This window comes from Pangasianodon hypophthalmus, chromosome 3 (assembly GCF_027358585.1).
Source record: "Pangasianodon hypophthalmus isolate fPanHyp1 chromosome 3, fPanHyp1.pri, whole genome shotgun sequence".
Classification (NCBI taxonomy): domain Eukaryota; kingdom Metazoa; phylum Chordata; class Actinopteri; order Siluriformes; family Pangasiidae; genus Pangasianodon; species Pangasianodon hypophthalmus.
This window is the reverse complement of record NC_069712.1, coordinates 12240644-12260201: the sequence shown is the minus strand read 5'-3', so window position 1 is coordinate 12260201 and position 19558 is coordinate 12240644. Positions and strand designations below refer to the sequence as shown.

Below are 19558 nucleotides of genomic sequence, written 5' to 3'. Positions count from 1 at the left end.
CGCTTATAAAGATCGTCTTTGTGATAAAGTATCTTGGTTTTTCCATTCATGCATGGGGCTGAAGTTTGATATGTGGTTGATGTAAGGTCAGAGAAAGATGCTGTGTGAGTATGCTACCAAATAGAGCTTTTCCGCTGGAGGAAGCAGCTCGGCTCAGCAAATTACTCATGATGTTGCACGTTGTCGCAATTTCCACTGCCAAGCGAATCGCACTGTATGTTAGTACCCATGCTGAATTTGGTTACCCTTTTTGCCCAGGTACCATGCGAGACACAATAGGACATACAAGTGACATAAAACAGTCTAGACCACAGGCAGTTGCTTTAAGACTACATGGAAATCCTGGCATCCCCTAAAATTTCACTGCAGCAAAGAAATATTTCTATATTAAATGCAGAAATGTGTCTATATTATTCCTTACTCTTGGAAAAATTCAATATTTTAGCAAAAAAATACAGCTTCTCCGTATGATTGGGAGATTTCTCAAAGGGTCAGAACCTCGTAACCAGCTGCTAGTGACTGAAACAAGAACTATAGCGTGTTATTTTATCTTTGTAATTGATAAACATTGTAAATAAATTGTAAGTAAAAAGTTATGTTTGATTATAAGCATTGTTTTTTGTTTTGTTTTTTTTTATTTATAGGCCTAGCTAGCTTTCACTACCTTCTTCAGTTAAATTTAGCAAGATAGTTAGCTGTTTAGTTGATTTTTAGCGTGACTGCTAATTTCGTCAACCATTTTTTGGAAAAGCATTTTGACTTATGAGAAGAGACTGAGAATTAAACAGGAGGCCAGACCAACAAATGAAACAGATAAAACAAAACACACATACAGATATATAGTTATATGCTTCAATAACAGTCACGTTTTCTTCCTCTATTTTAAAAACCACCAACCGCCACTGGTCTATATCCATGGTTCACAAAATGGGTTCCGGGGCCCCTAGGGGTCCATGGAGCAGAGCCAGGGCGTTCACGATTTTCTAATTTTGTTACAGTGGTAGAAATCACAAGCTGCCATTGTCAAAGTTATTATGCCCATAAATCATTTCAACTGGAATCAAATGACAATTTTAATATAAACATGGTTCAGAAATTTAAAAAATAACTCTCTGGCTTCAGTTTTTTTTGTAAAATAAACATGTGATTGGGGGTCTATGGGATTCAAAAGGTTTGAGATCCCCTGGTTTACACCATCGATTGATAACAGGATCATGTTGAATAATAGTCCTCTCTGTCTGAAGTCACTGCTCTACTAGCACAGAAATGTTCAGTAGTGCAGTAATTGCCAAACTTTGTCTTTTATTTTATTTTACTTTTTATTTCTTTTATTTATTCATAATTGAATATTTTAGTTCAATTGTCTAGGTTCAATATTTAAGAACTTTGTCATATGCACAAGCTTCAATGTACAATACAATTCTTAGCTTTAAAGTTCTCATGAGTCACGGATACTCCAGTGGAAAATAAAAGATAACTTATAAAAAAAAATAACAAAATGTTAATACGAGAAAAGAACAACACTAGGAAGTTGACGTTTATAGAGTGTTTGTGCAGTGTTGTGCAGGATGTTGGAACATTGGAACAAAATACAAATAGGAAATACAAAAACTATTGTTAAGAGTAAAATAAAGGTGATGGTTAAAAAAAATAATATAAAAAAAAAACAAAAAATGTAGTCTTGGTCATATTTATGAACTTAGGGCAATGTGCAAATTAAGTGTTGATGAACTTTGGTGTAGTCAGGTACGTCCTGTAACGTGCAAGTATTCAGTGTGTCAGTGTGTGTAAGGGGAAGGCGGAGGTGGAAGTGGTGAAGGGGGCTGTTGTTTATGAGTCTGACGGCTTGGGAGCACACAGTCACGCTGATCTTGCCCTGATGCTCCAGTACTGTTTACCAGAGTGTGGAATTATGGCTCTTCAGCAGAATATCTCACATACTGTAACTATTGACAGTAGGTTTGGGAGATATAACAAAAAAATATCAAATCACGATTCTTAAAAATGATTAAAAAAGATATCACAATATCTATGATGTCTCAGTAAAGGATATCATATCAATATAATTTATATATTTACAACATAATTTATCACAATTTCAATATTATATCGTCATGTTGCCCAGCCCTAACTGAGAGTTAGCTGTTTAGCTATTTCTTGTGAATACACAACTGGGAGTTACAACGATGGAGAAACTGGTATTGAAGTTACCCAATTAAATCAGTGTTTATGCATGCTTTTGATACTGCTTCCCTGCTACACTGTGGGTGTGTGTGTCAGAGTGTGTAAATATCCATCACAGTTTTATTACTGGGAGTTTTACAGGGATGATGTTGGATTCATGTGTGTTGTGTGTCTTGCAGATTGGTTTATTAGGTTATATCTGTATAAATCAGAGCATATACACTTGGGGTGTGTGAGTGTGTGTGTGTCTGTCTGTCTGTCTGGTGATGCTGAGTTTGAGTTTGATAATGGTATAGCATAACCTGATTTGCATCTAGGCTGGCATAATTTCATGGTTGGGAAGCTGATGTTGGATGTGCGACCTGATTTGAATAAGTAAAATGGCCAAAAAAAAAAAAAAAAGTGGTCACTGGCTTTGCAAAAGTGCTGCCTAATTCCACCGGTGCAGAGGTCAATCCTGGTGCACACACAGTGATTTGCATTTGCAGATTCTATTTTTCTTGGTGGTTTATGCAAAGATAATTGAAACCCAGTGTGCAGCAGTTGGTCAGAAAGCTTTCCCGGAGTAAGAATGTCTCTTATTCTTTGCTCAACTGTCATCATGATTAAAAACTCTTTTGCAGTAGTTTTGTGTGTGAATCTGTAAACTCCAATCACTGCACCAGCAACATGCCCAATATTGCCAAATTAGGCAGTTACATTGTCATTGTGCTATTTTTTGACAACGTGAGCCAGAACAAATGGCCTTGGGCTGGTGTAATTTGTTAATATTGCAGTTCAGGGCTGGGTTACAATGAGCTGGAGGTGGGCATTAAACTACTCATTAGTTTAGGAATAGATTGATTATTCAGCATGAGTGAATGAACATGTGGGAATGACTGATCAAATCTTTCTTTTAGTATTTTGTCCTCTTTTTTCTTTTTTACAACTATGAGCATAATTTTTTTAATGTAATTGTTTATTATGTTTTTCATTATGCACAGATACAAAAAAGGAACATTAATTAAAAAAAAAAAAGTCATGCACATTTTTTTCAGGATTTCAACTTTAATAAGACAGTGTAAGAGGCTTTTTTGAGGCTTTTTAACACACTTAATAGAAAAACAAACAACAAATATCAATGTATCTGCAATTTTTTTGCATGTTGAGCCAGCAGGTAGTATTGCCACCTCACTGCTCCAGGGTCGTCGGTTTGCTCCTGAGCTTGGGTTACTGTCTGTGTGGAGTTGTGCATGTTCTTCACGTATTTTTGTGGGTTTCGTCTGGGTTCTCCAGGTTTCCTTCCACCTTTCAAAAGCATGCAGGTTGGTGTATGTATATCCCTAAACTGCTCATAAGTGTGAATGTGTATGTGCATGGTACTGTGTTGGACTAGCGTTTCATTTAAGGTGTATTCCCGCCTCACGCCCAGTATTTCTGGGATCCACCGCAACACGGACCTGGATAAAGTGCTTACTGAATAGTGAATGAATGTCCGCAGTTTTGTGAGTAGTGCAGTTGACATCTTTCAGAACCGTTATTGATGAAAAAATATTTTGAAATGGCCCATAGTACCTACTACTAAACATTTACACATTATCAAGAATTCGTTTGATGCTAGTTAGACCAGGGTGTAAGAGTTTGATGCCAGTTAGACCAGGGTGTTAAAAAAAAAAAAAAGAGATTCAGAAACAAGTGAGGTGTTGGCCTTTAGTGTGACACAGTAATAGACTCAGAATGAATCCAAAACGTATCACCCAGTGTAGAGGAATTTTGAAAATAGACTGGAGACTACGGAGATGTATATTCTTAGCAGAGATGAGCCTGTGTGAGTTCTCTTTGAAACTCTTTCTTAACGTTTTATATACATTTTCATTATTTTGAGAGCAGAGATATATTTTTAAAAAATCCTAAAAAAAAATCACCTAAGCCTCATAGTGCATACAGTTGCCTTTCTTTTTCTGAGAAAATATCTTATTCTACTTTCACAGCCTGGGTTATTAATGTTGAACAGTAGATATTAATATGTTAAAAAATGAATAGCCTTACATTATGGCCCTTAAAATGTGCACAGAAATGCTGATGAGACCTGGGCAAAATTTGAGTATTACACCCCAGACGCAATGCGATAGCAGTTACACTATATGGCCAGAAGTATGTGGACTCCTGACCATTACTCTCACACGTGCTTTTTGAACATGCCAGTCCAGATTTAGTCCTCCCTTTGCTGTTGTAATAACCTCCCCTCTTTTAAGAAGGCTTTCCACTAGATTTTGGAGTGTGGCTGTGGGGATTTGTGCTCATTCAGCCACAAGAGCATTAGCGAGGTCAGGTACTGATGTTGGGCGAGGAGGCCTGGGGTGCAGTCAGCGTTCCAGTTCATCCCAAAGGTGTTCAGTAGGGTTGAGGTCAGGGCTCTGTGCAGGATACTCGAGTTCTTCTACACCAATCTTGGCAAATGATGTCTTTATGGACCTCGCATTGTGCTTAGTGACATTGTCATGCTGGAACAGGTTTGGGCCTCTTAGTTCTAGTGATGGGAAATCTTAATGCTACAGCATACAAAGACATCCTATACAATTGTGTGCTTCCAACTTTGTGGAACAACTTTGTGTTTGGGGAAGACACACATGGGCGTGATGGTCAGTTGTCCATATACTTTTAGCCACAATGTACAGAGTAAATTTAGGCAGTGATGTTATTTACCGTAGGTGTGAGTTTTGCTTGTGATGTCCCTCGAGATTTGGTTACTAATGCGATGGGAAAGTTGTGGTGTGAATATCTGTAACGTGTATTCGACTGTTTGCCCATCTAACATAATGTGTCTAGTCCCCAGTGTAAACAGTAATTAGTAGAAGATAAAGTACACGGGAATGAGTATAAACATTTTACAGTCAAAGGAATAAAACACTCCTCTTTGGCAAACATTCATACTGTCCTGCATCCGTGATCTACCTGAAGACACACTTATGCTAGTACTTTCCAAGTGCAAACACAAAACATGACTCACGGCATTTATGATGTATCACTCATTCTATATTTCAGTCCACAGAGCATAATTGTGTATTTACAGTCAATTACGTGGGAATGCGAAGATAATAACGGACAGCGTGCCTCCCTTACATTCATTTATCAGCTTGTTTGTATTTGTACGTATGTGTTTCTTCCATTCTCACATAACAGGATAACCTCTTTATGTAATCTCTTTATAACGTCAGTTAGTAATTATAAAAAATAATAAAAAAGATTTCACAGTATCTTTGATAATAAAGCCTATTGTGACATGATATTGATATTATGTTGTCATATCACATAGCCCTACTCTCTAGTGCAGACCAGTGTGTTTATTTAGTTTGCTAGACTGCCACACACACACTGTAAATATCAGTGAAGCCTGAGGAAGCGCCACCCTGCCACTAAAATGTCACAGGGTAAACCCCAGAAATTAAAAGTAAACATTTTTGATGTTAGTTTGTAACCCTAGTCGTCGTATGGGGCCAGCTGTGGTCTCTAAAGAGAATGCATGATCTAGACAGTAGGGATAAAGTTCGGCTTGACGTGTGGGGGGGGAACGCAGTGGGCAACAAACTTGGTTTTAAATTTCTAAGCCAGTCAATATTGAAGACAACCTGCTCATGATTATTGTATGGTTATTAATTCATGGACTACAGAAATTTGGTGCAGGGTTTTGAGGAGAAGCTTGTGGTCATAGCGTTGTTTGGGCTTAATTCACTCCAGATGTGTTTTCTTGTTAGAGACCAAGTCTGGCCATGTCAGACTTTATCCCTAGTGACAGTTTCCCTCCTCTAAATGTTTTTTTTTTTTTTGGCTTTGACTGTGACTGAGTACAGGATGGTGGGAAAAGTAAGATTACCCCATAATGGAATGCCATGGTTTTTTTTTTATCTCCCCTTTCTCCCAACCTCAGCTGTCATAGACCAAGAATGCTCAACTTGTTTTACATGAAATTACCTTGTGCAGAAAAATATGATTTTTCACATTTAGCAGACACCCTTATTTGGAGTGACTTGCAGAAGTGGGTGTGATCAGAGTATCTTCAGGAGTTAATAAACAGTGTTGCGTACAGCTCTCTTTGGCACCACGCAGTGGAGGGGGAACGGATAGTGTTGACCTTACTAGTGTTAGCTGAAAGCTGTGCAGATGTAATGCAGTGTGGGTCTAGGGCAGGTCATTGCACTAAGTGGCACACGGCAGTCTGATGGAAAATCCATAGTGTTATTGCTCTACATTACCTTTATTTGATTTGCCTCTTAGTGGGAATGATGCAGGCTACGGGTGCGAGTCGACCTAAAAGCCTGCGTGTGCCTTCACGCTCCCCTGAGAATCACAAATCCTGAGTGACGCTCGTACAGCCTGCCCAGCATCCAGCACCCTGACCCCGAGAGTGTGTGTGAGCGCTGTAATTCACTCCACTATGGATTTTCTGTTACGAGTCACGAGGAGCTGCTAGAGCCATACGCAACAGCAGTGTAAAGCGCAGCCATGTGGGGGCAGACATCAGGACGTGTTCTCTCACTCACACACTGATGTTTATAGCTGAAATGCTCCGTCTCCTCTCTTCCTGTCTCACTTCTTTTTTTTTTATCTCTTTCTTGTCTTTCTCCTTCTCTCTTCTCCATGTCTCTCTTGTTCCTCTCCCTGTCTCTCTTACTTTATCTTCTCTTTCTTACTTTTCCCCTCATCGTCACCCCTCTTTTCCCTGTCTCTCTCCTTCTTTTCTGTCTCTACTCTCTGTTTTACTTTCCTCTGTCTCTCTCCTCCCTGTCTCTTTTCTCTCTCTCTTTCCTTCCCGTCTGATTCTTCTCCCTGTCTCTTTACTCCTCATCTCACTGCCTTTGTGCTTCTCTGAAATTTAGTGAAATGTTCTGTGTACTGTGTGTGTGTGTGTGTGTGTGTTTGTGTGTGTGTGTGTGTTTTGTACATTTAAGTAGAGCTCTATTTGCTATATGCTTTCTCTATATGCTTTAATGTCCATATGCTATACTCTAATATCTTTCTTTGTACTCATCCGTTTGTTTGTGTGTGTGTATGTACGTGTGTGTGTGTGTGTGTGTGTGTGTGTGGGTGATGATGGATGGCGTGTGATGGTTATTTTACAGAGAGAGAGAGCTAAGTGCCCGGGGCCTCAGGAGTACAAATACACACACGCGCACACACACGCGCACACACACACACACACACACACACACACACACACACACAGTTGCATAAACACATTAGCCGTGTTGATATTTTCCATACGTGCGCATGCTGTAGCTGATCTCCTGATGCATTGTTTCTCTTCCAGAGAATGAACAACACACACTGTGGTCTAAACGATCCCAGACCCGTGAGGGTGACGCACACACACACACACACACACACACACACACACACACACACACACACACACACACACAGACCCTCTGCATGTCTCACTCATATACGCTTACACAGAGCTGATCTGTAAAGAAAGTGTTTTTCTTTATTCTTGTTAGACGTGCTGTCTGATTTGTGGCTTTAATATCCTCCTGATGAGTGGAATAGTCCGAAATATCCAGTCCATGACATCCCAAGTAGAGCTGGGTAATATGACAATATAATATCGATACTGTGGAAAAAATAATAATGTCACGACACACGATGCAACATTTTTATGACTATTAGAAAGTTTGGTTAGAAGCAATGGATTAGGTGTTAAATTTGTACTGAATCTTTAAAAATGTTCAAATTTAGTATTGATTTTGTTTTTGTTCACTTATTTTCAGTATTTTTCAGTGTTTGTACAATCCATTTTTTTGTAAATAGATGTATTATTAATCTCAGATTTTTGCATGTTTTTAAAAAAAAAAAAAAGCAACACGACTATTTTGATAATTGCCTATATGTCTCCAAGTATTGTCATATCATAATATTGTCATATTGCCAGTATTGTTGTTTGCATCCTGTCACATTATCATTGTACAGCTTTGCGTAAGTCGTTGAGAGCATATGACAATGATTTGCTCTGTTTTTAAAAACAGACTTAAGAGTTTCAAGGTTAATTATGTATTATTATTTTGAAATATGTTGAAAGAACCTACACTTTGTCGTTCTGGATATTTGATGAGATCTCAGACCACTTGTTCACACCATTACTGTTTTTTTTTTTAACCAGTATAATAGTTAGGTAACACTGTAGCGTCATTCATTCATTGCTTTACATGATGCTATCATTTGCTGAAATGTTATGATTTGGCTGAAATACAAAGAGGCAAGACAGAACTGAAGTGAAAGGCAAGACGTATTTTTGATGCTGAATCATCAAAATCAGCTCACGCTTCATGCCATAGTGCTAGTGACTGATGTGAGCTGGTGGAGTAGAAAAAATACATGCATGCACTACATATATTACACACACACTGTATGCTCATAGTACTATACAGTACATATTGTTCCTGTCACTTGCACAATACTATTATTACTGCTGTGTAACAACGTAAACACTGTAGCACAGTGCCACAGTGGCTCTATTAGCGTATCTTTCATGGTGCAGCCTAACACTGCTGACCTTGTTGGACCGCATGACCCCAAGGAAAGGCCTTTTAGTTGTTTTTGTGTTAGGTGACAGAAAACTGGAGCTATGTATGTATAGCAACCCTCAATTTCTTTATCTACAAAGCAGAATGTAAAGCGGGATGAGACCACTTTGTTTACACAATGCACAAATCAAGTGGACCACAAAATGAACCACAGACGAACCATACTCGGACCACTTCTGAAGATGTTTCAGCATTTTGTGTGCATGTGTGAACACAACAAATGAATTCAGACCCATGTGAAGTGATCTATAACAGACCAAGTGTGAAAACACACTATGATTTATTTAGCGTCACGACAAATTCTGTGTTTTACACAAGTTGCAGCTTTTAAAATGTAGTAAAGCCATGTTATGTTGTTTTGAATCAGACAGAAAGATTTGCGGACATGTGGATCAGATTTCATGGCTTTTTTCCCTTGCCTTATTCAGCGTATGTGCTTCTCGAAGTCAGAAATTTGCATGCTCCGCACTTTTTAGCATACACACACCTGGGTCCAATATGCATGTCAGCAAATGCGACTACGGTCAAACAAATTCAAATTGGTCACTCTTAATGTGCAACGATGATACTCGCGATAAAAATCTGACAGAAATCAGATATGTTAAGACAGATGTAATCGTGTCATGTTTTGATCTAACCTGCCACCGATGTGTGCTCTTTTACAGACGGTGCACACACACAAACCACACTTTGTGGCATTACACTGTCAAGAAGTGGGCGGGAAAAATTACGAGGAGTCCATGGCACACGTGGACAGCTTCGTCAAGTAAGTGTGTTACTTTCTCCTTCTGAAGGAAGATCTGCTCTGAAAATCTCTATTTAGGGCATGTGTATTGTGACTGACAGCTCACTTCAAGTCCTCAAACACACGCAAGAAGTGGCTTTGTAGGACGGCGTTTCTAAATATTGTTTTTGCCCTACATACAGGACAAGCCAGGGCTGTGAACAAAATGAACATGCTTAATATATACATGAATATTGATGAGGCTGTCATTTTTTTATATTGAGTAAACCACTGAAAATGAACATTATTGCATTTTTACATGTTCACATTTATATTTATTTTTATTTATTTCTTTATTGTGTCATTTGCATATATCTTTAAATTTACATTTCCTGTGCTACCCAGGATTCATGTAAAAATCATGCAGGCTTATTGATTGATTTGATTATTGGATTTATTTTAAGCACCTTCAACACTTTTAGGCCGTCCAGTCAATTCCCTACACATATATAGACTGTTGTAGAACCTGCGTATGTGCCCAATAAACCAATATGTGAGATACAGCCATAGAAACAAGAACATATTGGAAATACGCTTTCATTTATTTAATATTTAATTGGGAAATCTCTACATAATTGAAAAGAAAGTGTTAAGGTTTACTGAGAGCTCTTTTTCTACATCACATGATGGAGATATTTAGCCCGAAAGTTCAGCAAATGCATTTCAAATGCATTGCATTTGCTCTCAACCTTGAATTGTATTTGGCCAGTAAAATTCAGTCTGACATCTTTAGTGCCCATAAAACCATTTACATATCGTCATTTGGCAGACTTTGCTTCCATTTAAATGTTTAGCAAATTTCTAAATGTCAGCAAAAGCCAATGTGAATCACTGTTCGTTTCCATCAAGTATCATGGATATGGGAGTTTAATAAAGGGAAGTGACAAGATTACATAATTAAAGGAGTGCCAGGGTTTTTATTTGTTTCTGAACTACCTTATTGCACCTTCTCTTTAGTGATGCAGGAACCAGTCACGTGTCAACACTTATTAACTATTATTTGAAATTCTGGCATCTTCATTTAAATTTCCTGTGTGCAAATTTCGAATTTGTGTATAAACTACACTAGTGCCGCCTTCACTGTCGCTTTAGAGCAGAAACTGCATGTAAGGAGGTGAATGTATTCCAGAAAAGTTCCAGTGTGATGTAAACCTCTGTCCTCCTCTGATTAAGTGATAGCTCTTCTGTATGTCCTGGATTTGTCCTGTTGCTTTGATGGAGATTTATCAGAGGTATTCCCCATCCAAGAGGACACACTGTTTGAGAGTTCACTGGCGCCCTCTCTTGGTCATATAAACTGAGGGAAACTCATGAAGGAGTGAAAAACACCCAAACATTATACCACTGTGCGGTTCATTTGTTTGTAGTGTTATGTGCATTAACTGTTAGCTAATTTTTCTGTTCTCCTGTCAGAGAGTTACTGTCCAGCGACGCCATGAAGGAGTACAACAGAGCCCGTGTCTACCTCGACGAGAACTACAAGTCCCAGGAGCACTTCACAGTAAGTTTTCTTTCTATCATAGTGAGTTTCTGTTGTTGCTCTTGTGTTTAAAGCTATCATATTTGATTCCTGCATTACCCAACATGCATTGCCCAGATACGTCATGCAGTCACTGTGGATTCCCACGGTTTCTGTACTATGTGACTTCTTTCATAAATATGAAAAAAATTTCTCCTGAAAACATATCTATTATCTAATCTAACATATATTCCAATAGATAGATGAATTTTAAAAAATGTATACCATAGTGGCCCTTTAAAGACATAAAGCCACCAGATTTGTACTGCTCACTTTGTTTTGCTTATCCAGGTGCTTGTCTGATTTGGTAGGGCATAATTTTGCAGAATTATTTTTGTCTATGTAGGCGAAAATGTGTTCATTTCCTTTTTTCCGCCCAATGTGTGACTACCATGTGAGTCTTGGCCCAAAGTTTAATTTTGTGGTTTTCTGTGCAAGTACTCACAAAAATTAATTTGTTTATTCTTTGAGATGAAACCAGCAGCAACAGTATTGTACATATTTGTGTCATTTTCAGTTGTCTGTCCAGGCTCCTAATTTGGTTTAGTTTAAATGGAATAAATGCAGTTGCATAGTATGTCCACAAGATGGCACACTGCTACCAATAATTACTGCTTGATTCATTTGCTTATTGTAGCCAGAGATGCACCAAGTGCATCAAGGGATGGGCATAATAAAAAAAGCCATAATAAATTTTAATGAAAATAAATATATATTATATAATATAAGCTGATCTAATTGCTACCAGATTCTCAGGTGAGATCTTTATTACCCATTTTTCCTGTAAAGTTATTAGGTCTGTACAATTATGTGGATTATTAATTAACATTGACTTTCACAATACTCATATCACCAGAGGCAGCAATATGCAAGTCATTCTTGTAATAAAAAACCAGGCGTGCAGTTTTAGACCATGTCATGCTGAATCCAAGGTTCACCAGGACGATGCATTCACAATATGTCGCAGTGCGATCATAATATAGCAGTTTAACAATGAGAAAGTTTCCAGTGTATCACACAGTCAATAAATCCCTCAATACTCTAGGCATACAAAGCATGTGCCATTTAGCCGCGACAATGTGGCGTTTGTTTTTCCCAGTTTCGATTTTTCACTCTAGGGTAATTGTTTGTTGTCTGGTCAAGCTGTCAATTTCCAGATAATGAGAGCGGAGGTACTGTAAGAGCGGGAGGTGTTTTGCCTAAGGGCAGTGTGGTGTTCTCTTTTTCCCTCTTCACTGATTACACATAAAGCCCACAAACCCCAAAACCCAGGAGAAGGTATAAAAACTATTGAATATGTTTTTCAGGTAATTTACCTGATTAAACCCTTTTTATTATCTAATAATGGATTATCTACAGAATAGCACATGACAGGGTGGTGGTGTTTATTTTCCTACAACAACACATCGCAAAGTCCTCTGTCCTGAAGACTTAAAGGGGCAGCTTTAAAAGTGCTGACACTGGAGACTCCTTACATAAATGTTAAATATCAGAAAAAACAGAAAACGTCATCATAACAGCAATTATCTTTTTTGTGTTCAAAAACCAAACATCTTTTTTTTTATCTTTTTATTATTAGGCCTAGGTTATGTTTAAATATCTGTGACTGAAGCAGTACTATATAAATGAAAAAGTACATTAATATAAACTTGTGGTTTGTCTTGCGTTTATAGGAAATTAATCAAAACCTTCTGACCAATCAGAATCAAGTGCTTTGGGATAAATTTATGTTCATTTGATCATGTAATTTTAAAACTTTAAAATAAGCTATTATATGATTATTAAACTACTAAAATGGCCTAGAAACATCTGTAGACATTTATTCTCATAAAAAATGGCAGGATTTATGAATATTTAAATTATTTATATTTAAATTTAAATTATGTAAAAATAAAATAACAACAAACTACAACTAGCATTTAATTAATTAGAAAATGCTATGGCATGCGCGATATCACTTCACTTCATAGTGAAGCAAGTAGCAATGCGATTTGAATCAACTAGCTTATAAGTAGTTAAACTACTTTTTTTGATGCAGTAGCATTGATAAACGATGCATAATTTAATTTCCTTAACGTACAAAAATAAGTATTTAAATATACTGTATGTTGTGAGCCAAGTCATCAAGTCATGGTGATTTCGGGTTCGTGCTGGGAGTCGATCCCATGTATGAATCAAACACAAGGACTTGGAGTCGATTCCTCGCGCTGAAAATGATTCACCTCCTGCAGACATGACAAGGAAAATGAATTTAACCTCTGACTGTTTAAGTTGGCAAGATAGCCGGTGCATATCGGTCTTTATTTTGAATTTATCTAGGCAGAATTGAAACAGGGCTTGAACTGCAGGTAAGAGCCTCTTCCAAAGGACCATTAGTCACACTGAAATATAGTTGCAAAAAGGTGTATGGAACCAGTAAAGACACAGTGGGGTCCAAAAGTCTAAGACCACCAGTTTATCATTCTTTTCTAATTTAATACAATTTGCAAACTGTGTTACTGACAACAACTTGAGTGACAAATAGAATCTTTGAAATATTTACATGAATATCAGATTTTCTTAGCATTTAGTATGTCTCCTTTTTGCTTTAATGAAAGTGTGCACTCGAGCTGGCATGGACGCCACAGGTTTGTGCAAAACCTTGGTCTTATGATCCATTTTAAATCAAATCCATCGGAGTGTCGTCTGAACACATGCTTCAATAGAAGAGATCAGTGATGAGGAAAATCTGACCTTTTGTACAAAGCAGTTAACATGATCAATTGCTTACATTTGAATTAGGGACCTAGAAAAAGTGCAAGATTTTGAATATTTATTTTCTTTGTTTTAAATATTTCAAGATTCTAAAATTTTCTGTTTTTCTCTTTTTTAAATGAAAAAAAAAAAGATCCCAGATTTTCAGTGTGTTCTCAGACTTCTGGACGCCACCGTACATGGAACACCAGAAACATTACTTTTGTGTCTGATACACAAAAAAGCGGTCTATATACGCATGTGATAATTTGCCATGACAGATAGTCACATAAATATCAGTAATGTTGTTAATTAATTATCAAAATAATCACTAGTCGCAGATCTAGTCTGAAAGATTGCTTGGCTTCTGGTTAGATAATTAATTAATTTTGAATCAGTAATATTTTTATGCTAGCAGTTATAATAATAGAATTCATTTTAAGGCATACCTCTTGTTCTGGTCTGTGTTTTCTTGTCAGTGAGAGGAGAGTGAGCGGTGAGTGAGTGACAGGGGCCGCTGTTTTACAGCCTAGTTAAGGTATACAGCAGGTAAAATGTCAATTAGGAAAAGGCGAGCAGATCACATTGCTCGCCGTCAACCCTGTTCCACTCTATTAATATTTATCATCCACCTCTGCCCCTGGGCCCCAAGGCTCCATGGGTAATGATGTGCACTAATGTCTGCCTCTTATTACCACCGTATGTGTCTGTGTATCACTCTCTATAGCTGCATGACCTATTACATGTGTTTAAACCAATCTACATGTCTGGCAGTAAAGCAAGCTGTAGTTCTTGAAGGTCTTTGTCTCTCCCAGACGTTTTAATTGGAAACTTGTCCGTCTTCATTCCCACCCAGCAGATAAGCGGCGGCTGAATTGGAGCGAGAATGAGACATTATCGTGTGACAGGAATTGTGGATCTTGAACAGTGACAAGGATCAGCTCTGTGTGACAGCGTAATCTGTCCTAGTGTCTTGTCTGATTTGCCACAGAATTTGACATTTCCTCTGGGCATAGGATTAGACAGACCTGCAAATTAGACAGATTTTCAGTAAATATTGATAATATTTAACTACTGTGTTTGCATATGTGTGTCAGATCCAGGCTAATATTCTCATCTAGTGCACAGACACTAAAACGTAATGATTTCATAGCTGCAGTCCTTACAGTGCAAATCAGTCAAGCCTTCAGTGAAAGTCGACATAAACACGTGTCTTTGGTAGTGTCAGAGTGTGTGTGCTCTGTTCAGAGTAAACCAAGGCATGTTATCTCCCTGGTGTAAGTTGTGTTTGGGCTGCTGAAACATTTGTGTTACAGCAGCAGATGTTATCGAGAAGACAGGAAAAGACACTCTGTCAGGCCATGAAACTTTATCTCAGTAATGGCTAGAAGCCAGCAGTGTGTCAGTGTGTCCTGGGCAGCTAGCTGAAGACTGTTAACATGCTGTCTTATCCTCGCACAGAGCTGAGAGAGGCTAGGGGTATTGGTGGTGGTGTTGCCAGGAAGACCTGGAGCAGTCTGCTAATCCCCTATTTCTTCTCTTTCTTACCTCAACTCCAATTTAGCCAGTTTTGCTGTTTGTGTTCAAGAGTTTACAATATAGATTTGTTCTTTTTTTATATAAGTTATATAGATTAATATAACTTTCTTGGCATCGTTGTATCAAGGACAATATGAGGGATTTTGAGAATTGATGGCCTTGGTCCTACAAGAGCAAAAACTCCAGTTTGATGTACACGCAAATATTTAGTCGAGTCATTTTATGTTTTAATGTGTGTTGAATTAGAATTATATTTACACTAGATAATCGCACTATATCTTCAGTGCATTCAGAGCAATTTGATCAAAGACACTCATAATGTAATCCATTTTTCTGAAGATATGTCAGCCTCTGCTCATAACGATCCAAGTTAATGGACCTGCTGGCATCATACAACAGTATAAACTCTTCCTCTGAGATTAGTTTATCTACTGATGCGGCTTCATTAACTTATTTTCTCTTGCCTTCTATATAAATGACATTTTCTTAGCCAAAGACTGTACAACACTCCTCCGTAGCACTGAACACAGATTTAGTTCCAATTGCTTAAAGTCACTATTGCCAATAAATTGCACAGAAATGCTTTAAAGATGCGGTTTGTAAAAATCTATAATGAGCCACTCACCACCAAAAAACATGCTGGAAGGTGGAGAGGCAATTCTAAACTGCTCCTAAATGTGAATGTGTGTGTGTGTGTGTGTGTGTGTGTTGACTGGACTGACGTCCTATCCAGGGTGTATTCCCACCTCATACCTTGTGTTCCTGGGATAATGTATTGATTCAGAATATTGCTATGCATTGGATATGGCTAGTTTCTTAATTTCAGGCTTCTGTTTACATTTTTCCGGCCCTGAAAATAGCACCACCTTGAGTCAGAACAGAGCTGCCTCAGTTCTTACTTTTACTTTACAAGACAATTCATATAGTTCTAACAGAGAGGTGGAGCTAGGATGGCTTGTCAGTGTTTTCATTTCAGTTGTAATATTTCACACATGCAGAGAGCTCTTTCTCTATCGTTTCTTTATCTGTGCCTCGTTTGTGCTGAAGAAGTGGATTGAGGTTGATGTGGTAAGGTCATGAGGAAGCTGTGTAACAACTGCATAGGGTAATGCTGCTAGCCACACACACACACACACACACACACACTTTTCTTCCTCTTGTCAAAACATTCTGGCGCATGCATAACCAGGTTAAAATATGGCAAACTAATTCCATAGGCTCTCATATGGTGCGAAGTACAGAGCACAGTGAGGCTATTTGAATGGAGGAGATGTCAGTGGAGCAATATTGTAGCGCCATAACTCTCCGAGGCCATCAGTCAAGCTTTCAGGAGTGCAAATACACAGCACACACATCCACTCAGCCCGACCCCGACACACACACGCGCACACACTCTCTCCCTAGACATATGTTGAGCGCCAATCGATGAGTCTGCCATCAGAAGTGAATTATTAAGGGGATAAGGCAAGCTGGGGCTCACTGGAAAAAATTTGGGCTGAAATATACACACAATTAATAGATTGTACAGAGGGGTGGAAAACGAATGCCTTTATTATAGCGAGCCTAATCTGTGGAATCTGAGTTCACGCTCTCCTCGGCACTATCGCAGCAATGAGCCCATAACATCCACTTATGTGTGTTTTCCCTCTCTGTTCCCCCCCACAAACACACACACGGGTGCAGAGCCAGGGGCCTCATAAAACCAGGCTGATAAAGTGGTGTGTATATGGTTGGATTAGTTTAGCGGGGGCATCAAGATATAGGGTGAGGAGTAAATCAGATGGGTGTGTGTGTGTTTACGTGTTCGCCAGACACAGATAATGATGTGATTGGAGCGTGCAGGGGGCCTGCTGCTCTGTGTACATTATGGTGCGTGGCCCTTGGTGTGACTCCTGTGTGTGTGTATGTGTGTGTATATATGTGTGTGTGTGTGAGAGAGAGAAAGAGAGAGAGCATGAAGCCCAGTGAAGGTGAGCCTGTCATATCGATCTTTTTAACGCTAAAATATGAGCCACTTTACTCTGCTCCCCAGCCCAGTGATGTGAAAAATAATAACTCGGTCCCAAATTAAAAATATTGATCGCTCAGGAGGTGTTGAGAGCAAATAAACACCCACTGAAGGATTTTTTTTCAGCCCTCCCCCCATCTTTCTATGTCTTCAACAACACTCCCTGCGTACACACACACATACTTGGGGCATCTCTCTATCTCTATCTGATGACAGTAGGTCAGGCTGCAGTTGCGGGGTGTGTAAATATGATCAGTGTGTGGTTAAATATGAGGATGTGTCGTGTATATCTCCATGTCTCTCAGCACAACCACACATTAACACTTCACAGAGAATGTTGTCTGAATGGTCATTAAGTGTTCCGTTGTCATTATACAGTACATGTAGCAGTAGACATGTGTACAGTATTACATGATGTCCTTTTTGGATCACATGGGTCAAAATAAACCTTCTAATTGTGTCACAGAATTATTAGAAGATTTTTAAAAATCCGATTTAACTTTATTCATATGATTATTTATACCACAGCGCAGTTTAATTCTCGATTCTGATTGGTCAATAGGTGTTGATTAATTTTCCACAATTTTCTTTCTGCTATTTATTATTAATTTGCTTTTTCAAGTATGTTATTACTTCTATAGTAACAACTTACACAGAAACATGATGGCAGATGTGCCACATAAATGGATTGCTTGTGTAATTGCTGATATAGTAAAACTTTTGCAAGGAGGTTTCTTTAGAATTTATGGAAGGAGTCTCCAGTTTAAGCGCTTTGTAATTTTGAAACAAGTTTTCCGATCTGGGAAAGTCTTCATGATAGGGGGCTTTGTGGTTTCTCAGTTATGTGACAAACTGCATTTTTTACTAAAAGAGAGAGGGGGAGAAAAGAAAGGCTGATGAGGGAACAACTGTTTATAGCGGCTATAATGCAAGTGATAACAGGAAGTAACTTTTTTGTTTCTCTGTGACATGACAAGTGTTTTTTGTCTTATTAAGTAAAAGAGAGAACAAAAGAGAGGCTGATCGGGGAATGTTTATAGCTGCTATAAAATAAGTGATAACAGGAACTAACTTTTTTGGATGACATTCTACAACATATGTAACTATAAACAAATAATAAAAAGTGATGTATCTAAAATGTAATCATTTGCTAAATTACTGTTTAATTACCGTGCTGTTATAGAGAAATAGACAATCTGGGGTGCATCAGGCTGCAACAGATTACGCTGCTGTGCTTTATTCCTTACATAATATCGATAATCTTGAGAATTACTGAAGACATCATTAGCACCAGTACCCCTTTATCACTCACAATATCCAAATAGATTTTAAAATATAGTGGTGTACCAAATGATGAATACTTTACTTTTCTAGACATCAAATAAAGTAATTCAAGGTTTTCCAGGTTTTTTTATGCATTGCTAAGGCAATATTTTACTCAATTTCTTTTTTTTTTGTTCTCAAACCCGATTATTGGGTTATTGGCATTAGATACAGTTTTGAATAACTCTGATGCATTAAATCACTTGCTCCACATTCCCCATGTTTTGTAAAATTAATTGGACTCTAATTGTCTTTATATTTTTGCATTCAAGTCTTATCGTCTGGTCTTATTTTGATTAAAGGATTTCTACTTGTTAATTTAAAATGATATGCTGATGAAGTAATATAGTGCTATTTGTTCTCAAATTGGTCAAATAGTTGTGCTACTAATATTGATGATTTCAGTATTAAGCAAAATAATTTGTTATAATATTATATATATGTTTATTGTCGCATTGTCATGAAGCACTGGCAGTGCTGCTGTGCTGTTGTTTTTCTGGCACTCTTTTAACCAACCTACAGTATATAATATACGGTACGTATAGCGTTTCCCGATATGATATTTTTTGCCATGTTGCCCACCCATGACCACATTTTATTATTTAACCTTATCTACCTTGGTTTTGTGACTTTGATATGTAGCTCTGGCTTTCCTAAGTAAGAGTTTTCATGAGAACAAATGGCCAATTAAGACGCCTCAGTTCTCCAGCAGTGGCATTGTTAGCCCTTTGTGTTACATGCCTGAATAATCATTCAGATATATGCCTTGTTCTTTGTCTTCTCACTTGCTGATTGATTGGGTCTCGACTCAATAATCCTATGCTAGCTCGGCTGCGACGTGGCCCTGTGCTCATCGTTTTTTGCACATCTGTGCTTGACTTTTTTTTTTTCTTCTTTTTTTTTTTTTT

The 19558-nt window shown here is 38.1% G+C and overlaps 1 protein-coding gene across 4 annotated transcripts in view; it reads left to right on the top strand.

Annotated features, from left to right (window-relative positions):
* LOC113540195 (inositol polyphosphate-5-phosphatase A) overlaps window positions 1-19558 on the top strand; it is a 158388-nt gene that overhangs the window by 43960 nt on the left and 94870 nt on the right. For all 4 annotated transcript variants that reach the window (XM_053232839.1, XM_026936509.3, XM_053232840.1 and 1 more), the window contains 2 exons: window positions 9410-9510; window positions 10942-11029. In XM_053232839.1, the coding sequence (XP_053088814.1) occupies window positions 9410-9510; window positions 10942-11029 (189 nt within the window). The remainder of the gene's footprint in view (window positions 1-9409; window positions 9511-10941; window positions 11030-19558) is intronic.